This window comes from Chinchilla lanigera, unplaced genomic scaffold (assembly GCF_000276665.1).
Source record: "Chinchilla lanigera isolate Chin_1 unplaced genomic scaffold, ChiLan1.0 scaffold00110, whole genome shotgun sequence".
Lineage (NCBI taxonomy): Eukaryota > Metazoa > Chordata > Mammalia > Rodentia > Chinchillidae > Chinchilla > Chinchilla lanigera.
In genome coordinates, this window is record NW_004955511.1 from 3,287,608 (window position 1) to 3,313,005 (window position 25,398).

Genomic DNA, 25,398 nt, shown 5'->3' on the forward strand with positions numbered 1-25,398 from the left:
ACAATGCCTCCCACAAATCCAAATGGAGACCCAGAGCCCACAACAACATCTCATGCAGGGCTGTTTCTCTGATCTGCACTGGGAAGGCCCAAAGGTCAGTGGTGGAATCTAGGAAGTCTGTGCCAGCAGGATAAAGGATCTGTGCTAGCAGGCTGAGGGATCTGCACTGGAGCCAGGAAGTGATGCTCAGAAAAACCAGAGCTCCCCTGAAAAGTACCACAGACATCCTCAGCAACAGTGAGGTCCTGAGCTCCTCCAATAGTCAAGATGGCTGAATTCCCATCAGGAAAGCCAATGCAGCAAGCTTCTCCAGGAGACTGGCAGTGCACCATCTTCCCCTCCAGAGCCAGGAAGAAATACTCAAAGTGAGTTCCAGAGGTCCCTCAAAGTGAACTGAAGCTATTCTCAGTGCCAGCAAGGTTCTGAGCTCCTCAGAGGATGAAAACAGCCAAATTCATCAGGAAAGCCAGCACGACAAGTTCCTCCAACAGGACCAATAGCTCCTTACAGCTTCTACCAGTCCCCAACAGCCTTCTCTCAGCTCCCAACAGCCTCTTAGATCTCAAAAGCCTTTCTCTGCTCCCACCAGCCTAACTTCTTCTTCAGTTCTGCCTCTTATGCTGCTGGCAACAATCCTCAGGTGGGCCTCTCACACACAGCACATTTACTCAGTTCAGCTGGGGGGGTAGTTATAAATTGACCACAGCTGTCAATCCACTGCAAAGGTTATGCACCAAGACCAAGTGGGATTCATCCCAAGAATGCAAGCATGGTTCAACATATACAAATCAATCAATGTGATACACCATATCAATAGAGCCAATGACAGAAATCACCTGGTCATCTCAATAGATGCAGAAAAAGCATTTGATAAAGTCCAACACTCATGCATGATTAAAACCCTACAGAAAATTTGAATAGATAATGTTTATCTCAACCTGATTAAACACATCTATGACAAATAGCCAATATCATACTAAATGGACAAAAAACGAAACCTTTCACTTTAAAATCAGGAACATGACAAGGATGTCCACTGTCACCACTCCTGTTCAGTAATAGTTCCGGAAACATTAGCCAGAGCAATTAGACGAAAGAGAGAAATAAAAGGAATAAGTCTAGGAAAGGAAGTTAAATTATCATTATTCACAGATGACATGATATTCTACACAGAAGACCCCAAAAACTTCTCCAAAAGACTTCCAGATTTAATAAACCAATTCAATAGCCTAACTGGATACAAAGTTAACCCTCAAAAATCAATGACATTCCTGTACACAAATAACAAACTCACTGAGAGAAAAATTAGGGAAACCACACCCTTCACAACAGCATCCCCCCAAAAATAAAGCAAGAAAGAAATGCTTAGGAATCAATCTAACAAAGGAAGTAAAAAATCTGTATGTTGAAAACTACAGTACTCTGAAAAAGGAAATTGAAGCGGATATCAGAGAATGGAAAGATATCCCTTGCTCCTGAATAAGCACTAACATTGTGAAAATGGCCATACTCCCAAAACTATCATACAGACTTAATTTAATCTGGATCAAACAACTATTAGGATACCTCACAGAACTAGAGAAAATATTCTCAAACTTCATTTGGAACCAGAAGAGACCTAGAATGCCCTTCTCTCCTTTAACTCATCCTTTATATTGCTCTTTGTAGATTTCCTTACTCAAATCAGAGATAATATACTGTATTTAAGCTTGCATGTTTGAGTTATTTTAACAATTCTATGTGTGAAAGATCAATTCATGACTTATTTTTCTCAGCATTTGTTTGGCAGGCAATGTCTTTCTATCTTTCTTTCTGAAGAAGTGATTTTCTGGGTACTGTATTGCTGGCTGTTGTTTTGTCCTTTAGTGTACTGAAAATCTCTTGACACTCTCCTGTCACCTAGCTTGTAAGCTTTCTGCTGAGAAACATCCTTTCAGGAAAACTAGGACAGCATTTTTATGTGCTTTTTCTTCTTGTCTTGAGCACCTTCTTTTCCTGTTTTTCTAGGGATTGATTTTGAGATGAATTAGAGTAGACTTGGTTAAGTTGAATCTAACCAGTGACCTTTGACTCCTTGTACTTTGCATCTTTATCCACTTTTAGAATTTTTTGTCTATTTTTTCTTTGCAAAATCTGTCAGCTCCCTGTGGTTTTCCACAGCCTTTTAACTCCCAATGAATTAAATGTTTATTTTCATACTGTCAAGTGTTCCCCCATATTTTATTCTTTCATCTTCATTCTTTTTCCCCTGTAGCATATCATTCAGCTCACTAGTTTGTTTGTTTTTCCTGCATGATCTGTCCTCTAATTGATGCTTTTATTGTTTTTAATCTTTCTAGTACTTTTTTTGACCTTTATTAGTTCCTGTTTGCAGTACATAATACTCATATTCATTTAGAGGACTGGGACATGTGTGTAATGCATTTCAATTCTCTCCCCCCAAGTGCTCTTTTATTTTTCCAGCATCAGATTTTTTCATTTACCTTATAAAGCATTATAAAATTAATTACTGTATAATATATACAGATTGAAAACCAAACTAATAGTCAAAAAATATGTAAGAAACATGTTCAAAGATTGTATGAGGTTGTTACATTTTGTTTCACTTTTTTTCTATTATCTGTCTTTTATTTCATATATGTATGTGTGTATAGGCGAGAGAGTATATACTAATTTCATATATATGTTATATATATTGAATACTATATATATATACTGAGTTTTTCATATGAGAGACCATGTGGATATTTAAACTTGTGTGTCTGAGTTACTACAGTTAATATTTTGGTCTCAGACTGGATCCATCTTTCCACAAATGATCCAATTTTATCCTATTTATGGCAAAGTAGTACTCCACTGGGTGCACATATTACTGTATTTATCCTTCATCTGTGAATTGGACATATAGACAATTGTCAAGATTCAGCTATTGTGAATTACACTGCTATATACATGGGTAAACATATATCACTGTGGTACGATGTCCTTAATTCTTGTGGGAAGATATCTAGAAGGGGAATACCTGCATGAAATGGAACTTTGACTTTTAGTTTTTTGAGGAATCCTCATACTGGTTTCCATAATGTTTGTGGCAGTTTACACTCCTGCCAAGAATGCAAATGAGTTTCTTTCCCCCACAACCTTGCCAGCATTTGTTACTGGTTGATTTCTTGAAGGTTGTGATTCTTCTTCCTGGAGTGAAATGTAATCTCAAGGTTTTAATAATTTACATTTTTTGAAAGACCAGCTATGTTGAGCATTTTTTCATGTATATATTGGCAGTTTGTATTTCTTCATCTGAGAAATATCTTTCATTTAAGATGCCCCTTTTTAAATTGGTTCTTTAAACTTAGGGTAATCTAATTTTTTAGTTCTTTGTATATTCTTGATATTAGTTCTTAACAAGTAGCTGGTAAAATTTTTCCCATTCTGTAGTTACCTCTGCACTTGTCTCCTCTGCTGTGCAAAAGATTTTAAATTTGGTGTGACCCCATTTGTTGATTTTCAGTATTATTTATTGTGCAACTGGGGTTTTGTTCATAAAGTGTTTGCCTACACTTATGTCTTCAAGACTTGTACCTATTTTGTCTTCCAGCATACTGTGTTTCTCTTTCAATGCTTAGATCACTGATCCATTTTGATTTTACTTCAGTGCACAGTGAGAGATATGGGTCTAGGTTCAACCTTTGACATGTGAATAGGCCATTTTCCAGCATCATGTGTGAAAGTGGCTATCTTTCCTCCAGCACAGGGGATTTGATCATTTTGTTAAAAATAACATAGCTGATACTGACTGCAGTTGTTTCTGTACCTTCCATTCTGGTCCACTGAGCCACAAGTTTTTTTACAATACCATACTGTATGTATCACTGTGGCTTTGTAGTATAACTTGAAGTCCATGATTGTGAAGCTTCCTACCTTGGCATTATTGTCCAGAATAGCTTTGCTATTCTAGATCTCTTTTGGTTCCATATGAATTTTAGCAGTATTTGCTCTAGTTTGGTAAGGAATATTATTGCTATTTTGATTCAGATTGCATTAAATCTATGTAACAGTTTTGGAAGTATATGGTAGTTTTGATTGTATTGGTCTGCCTATCCAGGAACAGGGAAGCTTTCCCTTTGATAGTGTGCTTTCCAATCTCCATTCTCAGAGTACTATAGTTTTCATTGCAGAGGTTTTTCACTTTCTTGGTTAGGTTAGTATTTCATTTTTCCTGATGCTATTGTGAAGGGCATTGTTTCACTAATTTCTCTTCGGTGAGTTTGTTATAGGTGCACAGGAATGCTATTGATTTTTAGAGTGTTAACTTTGAATCCTGCTACACAGCTGAATTTAGATATTAGTTCTAAGAGTCTTTTGGTGGAATTTTCAAGTCTTCTACAAGGATCATGTCACTAGCTAATTCTTACAATTTTCCTTCTTCCTTCATGATTCATATGCTTTTATTTCTTTCTCTTATTGCCCTAGCTAATGTTTTGAGAATTATATTAAAGAGAAATTATGATAGTTGACATCCTTGTCTTCTTTCTGATTTTAGTGAGAAAGCTTTCAGCTTTTCTCCACTTAGTAAGATATTTGCTTGTTTTGGATGGCATTTACCAGACTGAGATAAAGTCATTGTATTCCTATTTTCATCAGTGGTTGGTTTTTTTTTATTGTGAATGGATATTGGATTTTGTCAAAAACTTTTCCTGCATCTGTTGAGATGATCATGTGTTTTTTCCTTGCTGCTGTTTATGTAGTGTATTATGTTTATTAATTTGTATATGTTCAACCATCCATGCATCCCTGGATGAATCCTACCAAGTCATGATGGATGATAATTTTGATGATTTGTTGCATTTTGTTTGCCAGTATTTTATTGAGGATTTTTGTATCTATGTTCATTAAAGAGATTGGCATGTAGTTCTTTTTGTTGGGTCTTTTTCTGGTTCTGGAGCCAGGGCAATGCTTGCTTCCAGTAATGACTTTGAGAATGCTATTTCCCTTTCAAACTCATTAAATAGTCTGAGGAGTAGTAGTATTATACCTTCTCTAATGTTCTTGTAGAATTAGGGAATGAATCCATGAGGGTTGGGGATTTTCTTAGTTGGTGGTTATTACATTTTCAGTTTCACTGACTAACATTGGCTAATTCAGGATTCGTATGTCTTCTTGGTTCATTTTGTTATTTCATAGGTATCTAGGAACTTATCTATTTCATCTGAATTTTTCATTTTAGTACAGTATAGCTTCTCAAAGAGTTACTGATAATTTTCTGAATGTCAGCAGAATCTGCCATGATTTCAACTCATTCATTTCAAGTTGCATGGATTTTGGATTTTTCCCCTTTTTTGGTAAGATTAGCTAAGAGTTTGGCTACTTTGCTTAATTTGATTCATTGACACTTTGTATTGTTTTCCCAGTCTTTATATGATTTATTTGTACCCTGATATTTATAATATCCTTTCTCATATTAGCTATGGATTTAGATTGTTCTTATTTTTCTAGGACCTCAAGATGCAACATTAGGTGATTCACTAGAGCTTGTTCTATTTTTCTGATGTGGGAATTCAGTCCTGTGAACTTCCTTCTTAGGGCTGGTTTCATTGCCTCTGATAGGTTCCAGTATTTTGTTTTGACTTGATCATTTGACTGTAGAAACTGCATAATTTCTTCTTTAAATTCCTCTTTTACCCCCTTATTATTCAAGAGGGTATTGTTTAATTTCCAAGTTTGCATATTTCATGTAGTTTCCTTTGCAATTGATTTTTAGTTTTACTGCACTATGAACTGATAATATGAAAGAGACAGTTTCAGTTATTTTGCATTTACTTAATCATGCTTTATTGGTGAATATGTGATTTTTTAAGAGAAAGTCCAGGGTGCTTCTGAGAAGAATGTGTAGTGTATTAATGGATGGAACACTCTGTAGACATCTATTTTGTTCATTTGTTTGAAGGTTAACCATTTTGTTTGGTTAACCTCTGATTTTTCATTGTTGATTTTTTGTCTAGCTGATCTGTCCTTTTGTGACACTGTTATCAAGGTCCCCCATTACTATTGTATTGGTGTTTTGCTGATTTTTTTAAGTGTATTAGTGTTTGCTTATGAAGTTAGGGTCTCCAGTATTTGGTGTGTATTTTTATAATTGTTATCTCTTACTGTTGACTTCTTCCCTTAACTAATATGTAGTGACCTTCTTTGTCTCTTTTGATTAATCTTAGTGTGAAATTCACTTTGTCTGAGAAGAAGATAGCCACTCCTGCTTTTTTCTGAGTTCTCAATACATGGAATATTGCTTTTTATCCTCTGTTTTTTTTTATCTGAGTAGTTTTTAATTAAATGTGTTTGTTGTATGCAACGTAGCCATTGCATTACTTTCCTTTTGCTGATTTCTTCATTTTTCCCCTCCTCTTTCACTTCTCATCCCACCAGGTACATACATTTTTTTTGATTTGTTGATATTATTGGCTTCATTTTCGCTTTCAAAGATATCCTTGAGAAGGTTTTGATTGCTGACTTGTGGTCATGAATTTCTGGAGGTGCTTCCTGTGATGGAAATGTGATATTTCTCCATGAAATGTAATGAGAGTTTTTCAGTATATATAAATTATTCAGTTTCCTGGTTCCTTGAAATATTATTTCCATGCTTTAATTTTTATCTATGAATACCTTCTCACATTAGATGAGTTTCTTGAAGGCAACAGACTGTTGGATTCTGTTTTATGATCCATTCTCCAAATTTGTGTCTGTTTTGTCTGAAAGATCTGAAAAGGCAAAAGAGGATTCACCTCTGAAAGACTCAGAGAAGATCAAGTAAAAACAGATCATGAAAGAGAAGAAAAGACACACACCCCATTGCGAAGAAAGAAAGAGACCTATAAATTAAACAAAACATAAGCATAAGAGTTTAAAAGAGGGAAAGAGGTCAGGCAGGACTGTCTGGCATGGCCTCTGCCATTGCCTCCTATGGGAACTGCCATTCTGAGAAGTTCCTAGCTTACCAGAAGGTCCTTAGCAATGCAGCAGAATCAAACCTCACAAGAGAGATATGGGGAATACAGGCCCTTTATCTCATGGTCTTTTCTCCCAACATAGAGGAGACTGCAGCCTGGCAGCATTTTCACTGGAACACAGGCAAGAGTAACCAGAGCTTGGAACTGCTCCCTCCCGACTCACTTGTTCTCAGACAGATCTATGTCTGAGTTGGCAATCTTCAGTAATGGATCCCAAGCATACTGAGCCAAAGCCTGGAGCCTGTGGTATGTCCTGTGCCTGCTGGAGCATTCATCCCAGGCATACAGCTAATGCAAGTCCAGTGTGAGTCCACACTCAGTTCTCTGGGTTTGCTTGAGCCTACAACTAGTTCTCGCTGTCCTACTCCAATCCAAGATCTGCCAGTGACTCTTTCTGACAGTTAGCACCAGTTCCCAGACAATCATGGTTTACATGGGTGTTCCAAGCCTGTGTGAATCTCTACTGGGTACACTTGGACCATGGCAAAATCCATTTAGCACCAAGCCACACCACTTCCACTCTGGGCACACCAGAATATCCATACTATAGACTACTAGATCCCCAGGCATAATCCCTGCCTAACACAAGGGGCCAGTGCCCTACTGGTTAAGCAGCAAAGGCTAAGGGTCTGCCTGTTTGCCTAGTACTTTGGATGTCCATGAGATGCTACCCAGAGCCTTGCAACCCCATTGGACCTGTAGAAATCCCCCCATGTTTGACTTGTGAAGGTTTAGTTTTCCTCTGGGACTGGTGAGTCCATGGGAGCCTCCACCTGATGTCCAGAGCCTGTCCCACAGCCACACACAGCTGGATATACATTGGCTCACCAGCACTGGTCCCCAGCTAGCAGGAATTCATGACAGAACTCTCAGAACAGGGCCCCTTACCTTTCCTGGTCTGACACCATAGCCTGAACAGATGTCCCCTTAAACTGAGTAGCCTCCATACAAACTCATAGACTATAAAGAATGGTAAAGAGGACTGTGACTTGTAAGATTAAAAACTGATGGCCCTGGAAGAAATTATTTAATACATATTTTTGCCCCCCTTTTTGTACACTTTGAGTTCTTACTACATTTTTCTTCTGCCAACTTCTTAAGATCTTATGGAAGCCCTTCTTCATAACTGTCTTTTTCTGCCTGCCTCAATGAGCTTGCTTGATTCAAAATGTTTATGGTAATTTCTATCAAATGAAAACATTACAGTGTGTCCTCATTGACCTTATCCACCAGATCTGCCACCTTCTAAATTCTGGCTCTGCCTTAAAGTCAAAATGACCACGAAAAGTAAAACCAAAACAAGTTTAAATCAAGAAACAATAAATATAACTTCCGGAGGTAGAAACTCCAATGGCTTCACTCGTGAATTTGCCCAAACAAGTGTTCCATAGTCAAATAAGATCATAGCGCAAAGGGAAGAAGCAAGGGCTTTAATTAGATTTCTATGGCTGCTGCCATCAGTACCTGAAAACTTGGAGATTACAACAATGCAAATGGATTCTTTCACAGCTCTATGAACCGGAAGTGCGTAATATTCTCAGGGAGCAGAAATCCACGCTCTCTCAGAGCTCTTCCTCCCCTCCGCAGGTCTCCCTTTCCTGCCTCTCCCATCCACCAGAGGTCGCCAGCTTCCGTAGCTGTGGTCACATCACTCTGACTCTGCCAGTCATCTCGCCTGCTCCATGTCATCTATGGCTAAACATTTCTGACTCCGCTTCGCAGAGACCCGTGGGGTTTCCATGTGAGCACACGCAGATAGCCCTGATGGTCTCTCCTTCCCCAAATCCTGCAATTACTGCCATCTGCATAGGGCCTTGGGCCACACTGAGTGAGTAATATTGAAATGTTTCAGAATTAGTGCTTTGGCCCTTGGTGACTCATCATGGATTTACCCTAGGGACAGATGGGGACATTCTGCACTGTCTTTGAAAGTGCTATAAATCAAAATATCCTAAAGTTCAATAATAACTAACAAAATGAGAAATGATTCTGGAAAAGTCACCATAGACACAGAAATGAACATAAACAAATTGAACAGGGAGAGATACACCTGTGTTTAAATGTTGTAGACTGCAGAGGTCTCTGAAGGTCAAAACTCAAGACAAGAAGATGGCACTTTTACTCACAGAATCACTATCGTTTGTTTTCTAACGACAAATAATAGTATGTATGTTTCCATAAGCCTATAATATGTTTGTAAAATTGCTCAAATGCAGCCAGATATGGATCCTTTAATATATTTAACATTTAATGAATCTTTTTGAATTTCCAAAGAGTAATTTTTGATGTTATATGCCTTTTAATGTATCCTCTCTTTTAAGGAAAAATAAGAGGTTTGAGATGCTGTGTGTGATGATGAGATTTCCAGAAAATCATCTTGTCCTCAAGTGAAGAGTGTGAGGATGCAGGAAAAAATGTTTCAGCAAATCACAAAATAGTGTCTCTTCAAAGGCATTGACTGTTGATCCAGAAGGGCTTTATTCTGCATGATTCACTGTCGCAACCAAAGTGTCAAGGGCTCAACATGCTTGCACAATTAATATAGACCCTCAATTACAATTTCAGACATTTACCAAGTACTTATGGAGAAGCTACAATGAAACAGATATATTTTTAGCTACTGGTCATCATGTTATGAGAAAACTGATGCAGTCACTGCTGTCCTGGAGCTCACATTCTCTTGGGGAAGGTAAATAAGCATGGAGAATAGCAAAGGGCTGACAACAACTGCAGAGAATGACTTAGGAGGCAGGGCCAGTGTGCTTGATGAGGGGAGACTGAGCAGTGAAGAAGGAAGACAGGGAAGGATTCTGTGACAGGGTCCCAGTGAGTCAGAGCTCTGAGTGGAGGGAGAAATCCACGCTGGGGCCAGCAAGTACAAAGTGGCATGAGCTTGGTTGAATTTGTAAATAAAAGGCAAAAAAATAATCAATGCAAAAGAAGAGTGGGAAAGACAGCAGAGTGTAAGGGAAAATCCAACTAAGCGAAAACACAAAACAACAGTAAGCATTAATATTTGGTGTATTCACAGAAAACATATAAAATATTATTGCTTACTAGGTTTAATTCTTAATCTAAATGTGTAGTAATGCACCAATAAGTTTATAAGATGGGTGTATTTCTGGAATTTTCTTATCCTTATGAAAATTAAAATATGAACATTTCAAATATATCAAGTGACACAGTAAAAAGAAACCTTAATGCATATGAGATGCAAGATTTGTGATGTGCTCATTAAATTATGGAAAGAGAAATTCTCCACTTTATAAAATATGTCATATTTTTTCAAATTAAGACTAATATGAAAAATTAAATCTTAACAAATATTATATTCTATTGCACAAATCAAGTGTTAAATTACAACTTTTAAATACTAGTGTTTTAGTCAAGGATCTCAGATGAAAAGAATCAACAAAATACTTACAGATATGGAAGCAGATACCTATTGATTTATTGATTTATTGAGTCATTTAGAGACAGAGTCTAACTATGGAGTTCAGGTTGGTCTGGACTCACTATATAGCCCAGGCTGGCCTTGAACTCATGGCAATCCTCCTACCTCAGGTTTTCAAGTACTAGGATTACAGGCATATGCCGCCACTTCTGGCTGCAGAAGCAGATATTTATTAAAGTCATCATGATATAAGACAGGGAGGTTGTAAAGTCCCTTAGTGCTTTATCAGCAATGCAGAGGACAAGGCTGGCTGGGGTCTGAAGCAGAGAAGGGGAGCTTGGCCTCTGGTAAGTGTGGAGACCGAAGACCAAAAACAGGCACAGATCATGAACTGATGTCTATGTGTCAGAAGGCTGAGGTCCTAAACGTGAGAGAGAGAAACATGGAGAGAGAAAACTCCCCACAACGCAAACTTCCCCTGACAAGATCTTCTTTACTAATGCACTGCTTTAAATACAAGACTCTGATGGAAACACATAGACATAAGGTAAGATTATTTGCTGGCTCCATGAATATCATTTAATGAAGACAAATAAACACATAGAGTTAACTACCACAAATAGCACACTTTATTCAAGTCTGATAAAAGCTACCACATCCATTTCCATTTGCCATTATGAGACCACGGTGGATGTTGCTTTGATTTTTGGGCATCTTTCGGCCTGTTGTACACAGGTCTGCAATGGCATGAAGTATGGGAAAGAGCACGTGTATTATGCATGTGCACACCAATATCCTTAAGGATGTTTTAGCCAGGAGAACTCAGGATGTCTTAGTCACTCAAACTCGATATTTATATATGGATATGGTATTTTTTCATGTCAAAAGTCAAAAGTTATAGAGTCAAAAATATATTGTCAATATGGGCCTCAAAATGTAACATGGTACCTGGACAAGATCTGAGCAGGAAGTACCTCCAGAGATGCTGCAATTGCCAAAGTTACAATGAAAATCCTACAGCTTATTTGGCCTTGATAAAATGAATGTACGCTTGACTTTTAAGAATGCACTCTTAACCTCCTTGTTCCTCAGGCTGTAGACCACAGGGTTCAGCATGGGAATGACTATGGTGTAGAACACAGAGGCAATTTTATCAGTGTCCATGGAGTGACTGGATGTGGGCTGCAGGTACATGAAGATACTCGTCCCATAGAAGATGGAGACGGCAGTGAAGTGGGAAGCACAGGTGGACAGAGCCTTGCGAGGTCCTGCACCAGAATGCATCCTTAGGATGGAGACAAAAATGAAAATGTAGGATGCTGTGATAACCAAGATGGCAAAAAAGATGTGGAAGCTCACGACGTAAACAAGAACCAGCTCACTAATGTGTTTGTCAGAGCAAGACAGAGCTATGACTGCTGGAACATCGCAGAAAAAGTCATGGACCACATAGGAGTTACAGAAGGAGAGACTGAATGTGTTACCAGTTTGGATGCAGGCATTCAGGAATGAGCAGGCATAGCAGCCTAGGACGAGACCCACACACACATTTGCAGTCATGGTGGTGGTGTAGTGCAGGGGTTTGCACACTGCAGCATAACGGTCATAGGCCATTGCAGGCAAAAGATAATTTTCTGCACAAATGAGGGTTGTGAAGAAGAACATCTGAGCAGCACAGGCATTGTAGGAGATGACTTTTTTTCCTGTAAGGAGCCCAGCAATGACTACAGGAGTGACAACTGTGGAGGAAGAGAAATCCACCAGAGACAGGTTACCGAGGAAGAAGTACATGGGGGTGTGCAGACGAGCGTCCAGCAGGATCAGCAGGATCATCCCCAGGTTCCCAAGCACGGTGATGGTGTAGATGAGGAGGAAGGTCATGAGGAGGGGAAGCTGCAGGCGTGGGTCATCGGTCAGCCCCAGCAGGAGGAACTCTGTCACCTCTGTCCTGTTCTCCATCAGTGCTGTCCAGAACCTCTACATGCTCTGTAGCAGTGAGAAATAGAAACGTGAAGAAATGGACCTGAAGTGAGAATGTATAAGTACAACATGTTATGTATCTGCAGAATTTAAACTTTTCTCTAGAAAAATAATTTTCTTAAAAAGCAAGCTGATTTTATTAATGGTGTACATATTTACACATTTCAAATCTTAAGAGTTTTCATGGATCAGCCATGTAAATTAAAAAATTGCAAATTTGTGAACTGGGATATAGATAGTTCAATAATTTAATGCAGTGACTTGTATGGATGCATCCATCAGTAAATTTACTTCATCTGAATGCAATAAAAACTGACATTCCAAGTTATCACCTAGGAAATACTCTTACAGACATCTCACGTATTCATTCACGGTCTGCTTCTAGCTACCATGATTTTTTGTAGTTATATTAAATTAAATTAAATTAAATTATGGATCCCAACAGGAGGGCAACTCATTCATATTGGCACACATATTAAAAGGCAGTCTCTACCATATACCCATGCTAAGCTTTAATCTATCCTGAGTAGTTCCTAATTCTGAGGATCTGAAGTGAATTCAATTCAAATTTAGCTGAATTTATAATTTGTGATTTCATTTGTTTCAAATGTAGTATTGAATTTCAGAGGAAACTGACTTATTATTTACATGCTAATTGCATCTGGAGTTAAAACTAACCCCCCAAAACCCCCCAAAAAAGGGATGATCATTTCTCTAAAACAAAATGTTTCGATGTGTTAACAAATTCTAAATGAAACTGACAAGGTTTCCTCGCTGTCCCAGACTCGCGACCACCAGCACATCTCCGCGTGTTGACAGCGTGCACTCACAGCACCAGCTCTGGGTGCAGCTGGGGATGAGTCTGACTCCCGCCCCTCCTGGCTCATCCACGCGCACAGGGCTGGGGTGAGATAACGGGTGCACACGCTCACTGGCACAGGGCATTCTGAGGGAGGCAGAACAGCAGATACGGCAGTCAGAGAGTTTAAGGTTCTCTGAAGGGTCCCAGGTTAGACCGCACATTTGCACCTAGCAGTCGTGAGTCCTCCGTGATCTACAGTGAACATGACACTGCCATTGCAAACACACACAGCAATGGGACTGACATTTAGGCATCAATGTGAGAACGGGTAAGAACCAGGAGGGTAAAATGGTGGGTGTCAAGTTCATACTGATGAGGCCAGTGATTGTGTCATTGTTAGGATGGAATAATGGCTTTGAAGCATTCTGACGCAGGAGGACTGTGACACACAGAGCTTTGGTCTCAGGTGACCTTGAAGTCCTGAAGGTTCCTCCCGTTTCCCTTCCTCCATGAGGCCTCTGCAATTGTCCATACTCTCCACTGCTTTGGTCTCGCTCTACTCCACGTGTGTGACTGCGGCTGCTGCTACTCCATGCATGGCCTTCCTTGTCAAAACTGCTTCCTTAAAATCCACATTTGAGTTTGCAAAATAGTCTGTTCTTAAATTCAGGGTTCCTTTCATTACTGTCATAGCAAATTCACAGAGCAAGGTATGAAATCAGCTAGTTTATTGGTTATGCACAGTTCACAAATATTACATTTTATCAGCAAGTTGTGTGTTTTAAATATATTATTTGAATCTCTTCTTGTGTAGTGACAGTATTTAAAATTTCTTTAAGTTGCAATCTTCAGAAGATATTTACTGAAATGTAACTTATTACCTTCCCTTTTTCCTAAACCTTTGGTAACCTACATTTGGGAAGCAGCCCCATAAAGATACTGTGTTCACCAAACTTAACACACATGTTATTGTTGACATATACAGTACTATGTCCTATAACACATGATAAGCAATTTATACATAAATGGCATGTATATATTACAAGGAATATACATTATACACAAGTAAACCACAGAATTGAGAAATCATGGTTTGTTGCAAAATTACATAAGTAGTTAGAAAAAGACTCAAGATACATGATTTCAAACTGCCTTCCAAAAATAATGAGTTCCAATTATATTAATTTGTGTAGGAACCTTTGCAATTTAAAGAACAATTACCTCAATATTCTCAACTTATGTTTTTGTTTGTTTTAGAAACTGGAAATGAGAAAGTTAATGTCACTAATCACTCAAAGTGTCATTTTTCTTAGTTTGTTCATAATGTGGCAGAAAAAAGCTTTATTCATTGTATGAATCACCAAAGTCTCTATGAAAGGCATTTATACCACAAGCTTTCTTCACCATTTAGAAAATATTTAGAAAATATTTCTATTGTAAAATAATTCATCCTGCATATAGTTAGGCTCCTGCTTTGGCATAAGTTAAACTTATGATTAAAATGTTAGAATGTAGGAGCTTACCAGTTTGCTAAAGGAGAAGCAACAAACAGTACAGATAGTGCCTTGAAATCATAAATATATCCATGGTACCTCGCTGAAGTCCTACGAGACGCGTTCCCTTGGTCTCATGTAATGTTCTAATTTTCCAATGTCTCTAAGGCAGGTAGGGAAAAATGGAGAAGAGGAAACTCACATGATCATGATTCATATACACCACAAATGCCCTTGGAAAGATGACTCCCTTCTTAAAACATCTATAAAGCAAATGTGATGGGATTACTCTTCTCACATAACTCACTAAGAGCGTCTGTAATTAATCAGAGGCCTCTAAGTCATGTCTCAAAGAGCTGATTGTTCAAAATGTCCATCAGAAAAACTGAGCTTTGAGGGATTTTCCCGGCCATGCTGCAGGTGCACAGCCTGCCCTCAGGGGGGGACAGTGACTCACTGAGATGGGTCAGTGATGTCCAGTAGCAAAGGCAGCAGCGTGTCCCTTCTGCACTGTGGCCAGCTCCAGTCCTATTGAGATCCCTGAAGTTTCTACAAGGAGATCTGGAGACGATTATGGAGACACTGTGAGCTCTGGAGATTTCCTCCCAAGAACAGCTACAGTTTCTCCTCCCAGCTCCTCAGGGAAGAAGCCATTACACTGCCTGTAGGGACCAAGATGGTGACATTTTTAAATTAAATGTGTTTTACCCTGATGAATGAAAACGTACTAAAGAGTTACTGAGGTGCATGTATATGTGTCTACCTTCTGTGATACTGAACAAAGTTATACAAATCTACTCCTTCAAATATTTGCTTCTTTACAGTGAAATCTTTCAGTCTTTCAATCTACCCTTTTCTATATTTGGTATCTCGAATCCTAGGAATACAGTTAGCATTATTTTTTATTTTGTCAACCTTCGTGCTGAAGATCTGAATAGTGTTTGTAATATGTGTACAATATTATAGCATTTTTATTTGTATAATTATCAAAACAGTGAGTTTATTATGGTCTCATATTTTCATTCATCAGCACTGCTTTCAATTTGTTGAATTCCCCTTAACATTTTTTCTTGTTTTTAATTTTTATTTTATTAGTTCATGTTTGCAATGCATGCAGTTTCCATTCACCTTGAGGGGTAGATGCATATATGTAACATAGCTTGTTTCTATTTTAATCCCATCCCTTCCCACCATTTCCCTTTATGTCTCCAGATCCCTTTTCTCCATTTTCATTTTGTTGTCATCAACAGCCATAGCTCTGTTTATGACCTGTAATGTTTGCCTTCATTGTTGGTATTTGGTATCTCTATATGGTGTATCTTAATCATTCTTACTTCCACCTCCATGCCTCCTTTCTCCTCACCCTCTGTGTCCCAGACCGCATCCCATTTGCAAAACAGCTATACCTCTGTTTCCTTCTATCCATCACTTAGACTGCTCTTTGTGTGTGCCTTACCTTACCCAAACGAGCAGTACAATATAGTATTTAAACTGTGTATCCAATTTATTTCAGTCAACAATTTTTCCAGAGAGGGCAGTGTGAGGCATATTCTCTCAGCATTTATTTCTCAGGGAGTATCATTGTATCTTCATTTCTGAAGGAAAGATTTTTCTAGGCCATAATTCTGGTTGAAATTTTTTCCTTTAGTACACTGAAAATCTCTTGTCTCTTTCCTGTCACCTGGCTTGTAAGCTTTCTGCTGAGAATTGTGCTCTCAGGAAAATTAGGACAGTCTTTTATTTTCTCCCTTGTCTTCAGCAAGTTCTTTTTCCTAAGAATTGACTTTGAGATGAAGTGGGAGAGACTCGGTTAAGTTGAATCTGACCAGTGATCTTTGACTTTTGGCACCTTGTATCTTTCTCCCCTTTTGAAAGTTTCCTGTTATTATTTCTTTGAATAATCTGTCAACTGTTTTGTGTTTGTCCAGAGCCATTTAAGTCCCAATACATTGAATGTTTATTTTCACACTGTCAAGGTTTATTCTTTCAACTTCATTCTTTGTTCTCTAGTCTGTCATTGAGCTCATTTGCTTGTTTCTTTTTTCCTGCTTAACTTGTCCTCTGACTGATGGTTTTTATTGTGCTTTTAGGGTTTTTCTACTACTTTTTCCTTTTTTGACTTTTATTAGTACATATTTATAGTACACAGTGTTTGCATTCACTGCAGGGACTTGTACATAATGCATTTCAATTCCCTTCCTTTCCCCTCTTTCTTCCATTACCCTTGCTTCTGATTCAGGAATTTATCTTATAAGATCTTGTAAAGTTAATTATCATACATACAGTTTGAAAACCAATTAATAGGCCAAAAACACAAAACATGTAATTCAATTGTACTAAGTCAAAATACACTTTTATGTACATTGTTCACACTAGATTTCAATATCTTTTTTGTTTTTTCTTCCTATTATCTCTCTTTTATTTCTACATATATCTATGTGTATATCTAGTTATATCTATCTATATCTTTATATATATTGAGTTTTTGTATAAAAGAAACCATGCAATATTTTAACGTGTTTCTGAGTTACTCACAGAATATTATGGTCTTTAGATGCATCCATTTTCTTATAAATGGGTAAAGTTTATCCTTTTATGGCAGAGTAGTACTCCATTGTGTATAAATACCACGTCTTTAGTCCATTCATCTGTTGATGGACATGTAGGCTGTTCCCAAGATTTAACTGTTGTGAATTGTGGTAGTATAAACATGGGTATGCACACGTCACCAGTGGTATGATGCCTGTAACACTTTTGGAGAGGTACCTAGAAAGGGAATACCTGGGTCAGATGGAATTTCTACTTTTAGTTTTTTGAGGAATCTTCACACTAGTTAAAGCAGTGGTTGTTCAAGTTTACACTCTCAGCAATCAAGAGGGGTTTCTTTCTCCTCTCAGCTTGGCCAGCCTTTATTACTGGTTTATTTCTTAATGGTCGCCATTTTTTTGGAGGGAGATGTAATCTCAGCATTGTTTTAATTTGTATTTCTCAAATGACAAGTGATGGTGAACAGTTTTCTATATATTTATTGCCAGTTTGTTTTTCTTCATCTGATAAGTGTCTATTTATTTTAGCTGTCCATTTTTTCATGGAGAAAATTGGGACTCTAATTTTTTGAATTATTTATATATTGTAGATAGTAGTCACTTGTCTTAAGAACAGCTGGAAAAATTATTTTTCCATTCTATAAATTGTCTCCTCACTTGGTTAGTGGTTTTATTTGCTATACAGAATCTTTTAATTTTTAGTGTGTTCCCATTTGTTGATTCTTGGTATTATATCTTGTGCAAGCAGGGTTTTGTTCATAAAGTTTTGTCTGCACATATGTCTTGAAGGACTTTACTTATTTTATCTTCCAGTAGATTAAATGTTTCTATTCTAATGTTTACATCTTTGACCCATTTTGAGAGTTATGGTTTAGGTCTCTTAAGATGAGCATTTTAGAGACAGAGTGACAAAAGTGTAACCCAAGCCTATTTATTTATTGCAAAGTGCCAACACTGCAATTAAACCTGAATACTGATATTTTAGTTCAGAAAAAACAACCTGACAACTTGACTCACATGCTGACAGAGAGGGCTCTGTGTGCCGGTTGGGCTGACATGCATACGTCACTACCATGTGTTTAGGTCCAACCTCTGGCATGTGGATAGCCAGTTCTCCTAGTACCATTTGTTTAAGAGGCTATCTTTCCTCTAGTGAAAGGACTCATATCCTTTGTCAAAAATAATGTAGGTGAGTATGCCTGGAATTGTTTCTGTATTTTCTATTCTGTTCCATTGATCTACAAATTTATTTTATTTTGTCAATACCATACTATTCTTTTAATCACTGTAGCTTTGTGGTATAATTTTAAGTCATAAAGCCCCTGCATTACCCTTGTTGACCAGCATTACTTTTTGCTATTTTATGTATCTTCTATCTGAATTTTAGGAGTATTTATATGAAATTAGATTATATATGAAACTTAGGAGTATTTTAAGAGTACTGGCATTAGATCTTCTTGAAAGTTCTTGTAGAGTTTGGCAGTGACCTGAGCTTTTCTTTATTAGAAGGTTTTTTTAAAAAAATCATTATTTCTTCAATTTAACTGACTAATATGGGCTTAAGCAGGATTTTTATATCTTCTTGATTCAACTTTGGTAGTTGACCTGTTATCTAGGAATTTATCCATTTCCTCTGAATTTTTCATTTTATTAAAGTAGAGGTTCTGAAAGTAGTTATCAACATTCTGGATTTCAATAATAGTTGATGTGATTTTACCTTTTTTATTCCTAATTGCATGAGTCTTTTGCATTGGCTCAATTACATTGAGAATTTTCTTTCCTTATTTTGGTAAGATTGCTAAGGGTTTTTCTATTTTGTTTAATCTTTCAAAGAACCAACTTTTTGACTCATTGACTCTTCTTTAGTCTCAATTTCATTAATTTCTGTCCTGTTTATAATTTCCTTCCTTGTATTAGCTATGGGTTTGAATTGCTCTTATATCTCTGGCACCTGGAGGTACATTCTCAAGTTGTTTTTGGAGCTCATGCTGTCTTTCTGGTGTGGGGATCACTGGTAAGAACTTCCCTCTTAGAACTCCTTTCATTGCATCCCATACATTATGGTATGTTGCACTAGTATTATCACTCTTATTTCTTCTTTAATTTCATTTGTGATGGACTTACTTTTCAAGAAGGTAATGTTTAATTTTCATATGTTTGCATAGTTTATGTGGTTTCTTTGGCCTTTGGTTTCTAGTTTCACTGCCCTATGTTCTGATACTGTGAATTAAATAATTTCAATTCTTTTACACTTACTCAAGCTGATATGGCTAATATGTGGGCTCTGTTGAAGAAAGTTGCAAATGGTGCTGAAAAGGGTGCATATGCTGTTGTTGTTGGATGGAACACTCTGTATGTATCTATTTTGTCCATTTGTTCAAATGTTTGTTTCATCTTTGATAATTCTTTTTTGATTTTTTTGTATAGCCAATTTGTCCATTTGTGGCTGTAGGGTATTGAAGTCTCCCATTACTACTTCCTTGGTCTTTATCTGATTTTTCATGTCCATTAGTGTTTGTTTTACAAAGTTTGGATGTGCTGCTATTTGGTGCATATATGTTTATAATTGTTATCTCTTACTGCTGTCTTCTTCCCTTAACTAATATGTAGTGACCTTCTTCGTCTATTCTGATCAGTCTTAGACTGAAGTTCACTTTGTCTGAAATTAGTATAGCAACAGCTGCTTTTTTCTGGATTCCTGTTGAATGAAATATTGTTCTCCACCCTTTGCTTTTTTAATCTCTGTCCTTTGGAATTAAATGTATTTCATGTATACTGCATACTTTTTTATCTTAATCAGTTCTGCTAATCTGTTTTTTGACATGGGAATTTAGACCATTCATTTTGAGAGGCATTGTCTTTGGCTCTATTGATAAGGTGTATAACATTTATTGATTTGCAAATATTGAACCATCCCTGCATTCCTGGAGTGAATCCAACTTGGTCATGGTATATTATTTTCTTTTTGATTTGCTGCATTCTATTTGCTAGTATTTTATTTGAGTATCTTTGCATCTATGTTCATTAGGGAGATTGATCTGTAGTTCTCTTTTTTGGTTGGGTCTTTCTTTGGTTTTGGTATCAGTATAATACTTGCCTCCAGAAATGAGTTAGGGAGAATTGTTTCCTTTTCAATTTCATTGATGCAGGCATTCAGGAATAAGAAGGCATAGCAGCCTAGGACAAGACCCACACACAAACTTTTGGTCGTGGTGGTGGTGTAGTGCAGGGGTCTGCACACTGCTGCACAGCGGTCATAGGCCAAGAGATAACTTTCCACACCAATGAGGGCTACAAACAGGAACATCTGAGCAGCACAGGCATTGTAGGAAATAACCTTGTTTCCTATAAGAAGCCCAGTTATAACTATGGGAATGATAACTGGGGAGGAAGAGAAATCCACCAGAGACAGGTTACCGAGGAAGAAGTACATGGGGGTGTGCAGACGAGAGTCCAGAAGGACCAGCAGAATTATCCCCAGGTTCCCAAGCACAGTGATGGTGTAGATGAGGAGGAAGGTCATGAAGAGGGGAAGCTGCAGGCGTGAGTCATTGGTCACTCCCATCAGGAGAAACTCTGTCACCTGTGTCCTGTTCTCCATCAGGGCTGTTTGGAACCTGTATATGCTCTGTAGTAATGAAACAGATGGAAAAGAAGCATAAAGAAACTGAACTGAGGGGCTGGGGATGTAGCTCAGCTGCACAGCGCCGACCTGGCCAGCGCAAGGTCATGAGTTCGATTCCCAGTACTGGAAAAAAAAAAAAAAAAATTTAAAAATAAAATAAAAAAAAGAAACAACTGAAATTAGAAATTATAAGCAACATGTGTATTCTGTAACTGTAGAAGTCTTTATACTTCAATATTTTCTGGAAAAAGAATTTTCTTGAAGAGCAATCTGATTCCATTAATTACATGAACATTTACATGTTTTAAATCTTGAGAATTTTAATGGATCATAAATGTGAGTTTAAAATTGCAACTTTATGAACTGGGATAGAGACAGTTTAAGAACTTCATGCACACAGCAAGATGGATGCATCCATCAGTAAATTTACTCCACCTAACACAATAAAAACTGACATTTTAAGTTGCTCATCTGCCAGGTACTCCTAATGCCTATTCAGTGTCTCATTCTAGCCATAGCATGATTTTTTGTTATGGATGCATTAATTTAAATTATGGATCACAGCAGTTTGGAAGATTCTTTCATGTCTGCACAGATGTTAAATAGCAGTCTGTACTGTGTAGACGTGCTAAACTTTATCTTTTCCTGAGTGGTTCCTAATGCTGAAAGTCTTAACAGAATATAATTCAACTTGAATTTAACTGAATGTATAATTACACATTTTCGCTTTTGTTTTAAACTCAGTGTTCGGGGCATCATAGGGAACTGACTTACTGGCTATGTGGTAATTTCCTCTGGAGCTAAAACTAACCACAAATCCTCCTAAGAATGAAATGATTTCTTTAATGACAAAATCTTTCAATGAGTCAGCATGTTCTGAATGAAACTGGCGAGGCTTCCTTGCTGTCTCATTGTTGCTACCACCAGCACATCTCCGCGTGTTGACAGTGTGCACTCACAGCACCAGCTCTGGGTGCAGCTGGGGATGAGTCTGATCCCGCCCCTCCCGGCTCATCCACGCGCACAGGGCTGGGGTGAGATAACGGGTGCACACGCTCACCGGCACAGGGAATGCTGAGGGAGGCAGAACAGCAGATACGGCAGTCAGAGAGTTTAAGGTCTCTGAAGGGTCCCAGGTTAGACCGCACATTTGCACCTAGCAAGCGTGAGTCCTCCACGATCTACAGTGAACATGACACTGCCTTCTGCAAACACATGCAGCAATGAGACTGACATTTAGGCATGAATGTGACAGCGGATAATAACCAGGAGAGTAAAATGGTGGGTGTTAAGCTCGTCCTGTTGAGTGCCAGCCATCGTGTCATTATTAGGATGGAATAATGGCTTTGAAGCATTCTGACCCAGGAGGACTGCGACACACAGAGCTTTGGTCTCAGATGACCTTGAAGTCCTGAAGTCGTGAGGTTTCCTCCAGTTTCCCTTCCCCCACATGAGCCTCTGGGAGTTTCTGTGCTCTCCACTGCTTCCGCCTCGCTCTCCTCCACATATGTGACTGCGGCTGCTGCAGCTCCACACAGGACCTTTCTTGTCAGAAGTGTTTCCTGAATTCCGTATTTGAGTTTGGGAAAAAGTCGATGTTCTTCAACTGACTGCTTCACTCATCACTCTCCTAATGTAGTGAATTCACAGACAGCGAGCGCTGGAACTAGCTGGGTTCCGGGCTGTGTGCAGTTCACAAGTATGCTTTAGAAGCAAGCAGCTTAATTTAAGTATTTTCTTTGAATCTCTTCTGGGGTAGTGACACTCTTTAAAATTCATTTACAGTATTCTAATTGCAATCAGTTGAGATATGTTTAACCCAAAACTTTACCTTTAGGCATCTTTTATCTAAGCTTTTGGTAACCTAAATTTGTGAACCTGCCCCATGAAGACATTCTGCTCATCAAACTTAACACACACTTTACATTTAACATACTGTGTTTACATAGAAGTGGTGGTGTGTATCATGTGCAGTTTTCTTACATATCAATAACTGAACTGGAAAATGAGAAATTGCATTATGTTACATGATAACTGTATTATGCAAAGTAGTAGAGAAAAGACTCAAGATCCCTGATCAAGCCAACATTTTAAGAATAAGAAATTTAGATTATATTAATTTGTTTAAGAAGCTTTTACAATTCAAAGGAGAATCACTTGCCTATTATGGGTTTATATTCATGTTGCTTTGAAACTACAAGTGAGATACAGTATATGGTGAAAAAGCTAACACTTCAAAAGCTATCCAGTTTTCCCAGAACAATTCATTCAAAAGACTGATCTTTTTCCAATATGTGCTCTTAGTATCTTTTCAAAAAGTCTGTTGTTAGTAGACATGGGAGTTTATTTTCTGTTTCCATCCAGTCTATGTTTCTACATTTATGTCAGAATCATGCTGTTTTGGTTATCACCTCTATGTAGAATATTTTATAATCAGGCAGTTTTAGTCATGATGCCTTTGGCTATTCAAGGTTTTCTGTTATTGCTTTTTGCTTAGCTTCTATAATAATTTTAGGACTATTTTTTCTCATTCTTTAAGAAATGTCCTTGGTATTTTGATAAAATTTTACTGGGTTTTTAGGTTGACTTTGGTAATATTGACAGGTCATGATATAATTTTTTTGAATCCCTGACTATAACATGTCTTTCATTTTCATTTGTCCAGTTTAATTTTGCAGCAATATTTTGTAATTGTCATTTTAGAAATCTTTCCCTTCTTTGTGGTAATTTGTCCCTACAATATTTTATATTTTTGAGGTTACTGTGAAGGAAATTGGCTTTTTTATTTCTATTCCAGATAATTTTCTATTGGAAGATAGCAATGCTACAAATTTTTAATTGTTTATTGTAACATTTTAGATATACAAAATGATCATATTTATCATATGGAATTTGTACCTGTACATGATGCACTTTTCCCCCCAATACCCTCTCCTCCCTTGAACCCCTATGTCCCTCCCTATTTACAAAATTTTGTTTCCATTTTATCCTTTTTTATTCTTTTTCCCTCCTTTCCTTTCCTCTCTTCCCCTTCCCTAATTCCTCATTCTTTTTGAACAATTTCTTCCAATTTCATAGTATTTATTACACATTTTAGTCATTTACTCTTGCAGTTTCTCACAAAGGGGAGACAATGCAATATTTATACATATGAGTCCAATTTATTTCACTTATAAGTATGGTCTCAAGTTTCATTCATTTACTTAGAAATGTCTCATTTACCCATCTTTATAGGTGAGTAGTATGCCACTGTATGAAAAAAAAATGCATGTTTTTTGCATTCCTCATTTGATGGACTTTTGGGTTGTTTTCAAGATTTAGCTATTGCAAACTCTGCTTCTATAAACATGGGTGTGCATATATCGCTGTAGTATGATGTTTTTAATTTTTCCAGGAAGATACAGGGAAGTGATTTGGTTCAGTTAAATGGCACCTCTCATGCTAGACTTTTGAGAATCTGCAAACCGATTTCCACAGTGGTTGTACCAGTCTACACTCCCACCAACAGTAAAGTTTCATTTTTCCATCAGCCTCTCCAACATTAGCTATTGGTTGTTTTCTTGATGATAGCCATTCTTCCTGGAGTGAGACAGATTCTCAGGGTTGTCTTAATTTGCATCTCTCAACTGACCAGTGATTTTGCACATTTTTTCCATATATTTATTTGCCATTTGTATTTCTTGATCTGAGAAGTATGTATTCACCTCAGATGCCCAGTTTTGGTTTGGATCTTCATATTTGAGCAGTTTGATTTTTTCCAGTTTTTTATGTGTTCTAGATAGAATTCCTTTGTCTGAGGGACAGTTGCCTAGATTTTTTTCTCACTCTGTTAGTTGTCTTTTCTCTCTGTTGGTGATATGCAACAACTTTTGCTGTGCAAAAACTTTTCAATAGAATGAGATCCCTGATATTTATTCTTTGTATTATTTCCCATGAATCGGGGTTTTGTTTATGAGATCTTTGCCTACACCCATGTCTTCAAGAGTTCTGCCTATTCTCTCATCCAGCAGATTTAGTGTTTCTGTTTTAATATTTATATCTTTGATCCATTTTGATTTTAATTTGGTACATGGTGAGAGACATGGGTCTAGTTTTAGACTTTGGCATGTGGAAAACCAGTTTTTCCAACACTACTTATTAAGAAGCTATCTTTCTTTCAGTGAACATGTTTGACTTCTTTTCAAAGATAAGGTGGCTGAATGTGTTTGGAATTGTGTCTGCATCTTCTAATCTGTTCCACAGGTTCTAAGGTCTGGTTTTTTTGGCTTTTTTTGTTTGTTTGTTTGTTTGTTTGTTTTTTGCCAGTACCATGGTATTTTTATCACAGTAGCTTTGTAGTATAATTTCAAGTCAGGGATTGTGATGCCCCCTGTCTTGGCTTTTTTGCTAAGAAATGTTTTTGCTCTTCTATGCCTCTTATGGTTCCAAATGAATTTTAGGAATGTTTTCTGTAGGTGTGTAAGATATGCTAATGGTATTTTGATTGGGATTGTATTAAATCTGTATAAAAATTTTGGGAGTATACCTGTGTTCAATATGCTGGCTCTGGGGCTGGGG

The 25,398-nt window shown here is 37.6% G+C and overlaps 1 protein-coding gene across 1 annotated transcript; it reads right to left on the reverse strand.

Moving 5' to 3' along the window:
* Positions 1–10,561: 10,561 nt before the first annotated feature.
* On the reverse strand, positions 10,562–12,539 carry LOC102028564 (olfactory receptor 5B2-like). The gene has a single exon (XM_013506393.1). It carries the CDS (start codon positions 12,352–12,354, stop codon positions 11,410–11,412), a length of 945 nt encoding a protein of 314 aa, XP_013361847.1. The 5' UTR covers positions 12,355–12,539; the 3' UTR covers positions 10,562–11,409.
* Positions 12,540–25,398: the final 12,859 nt, after the last annotated feature.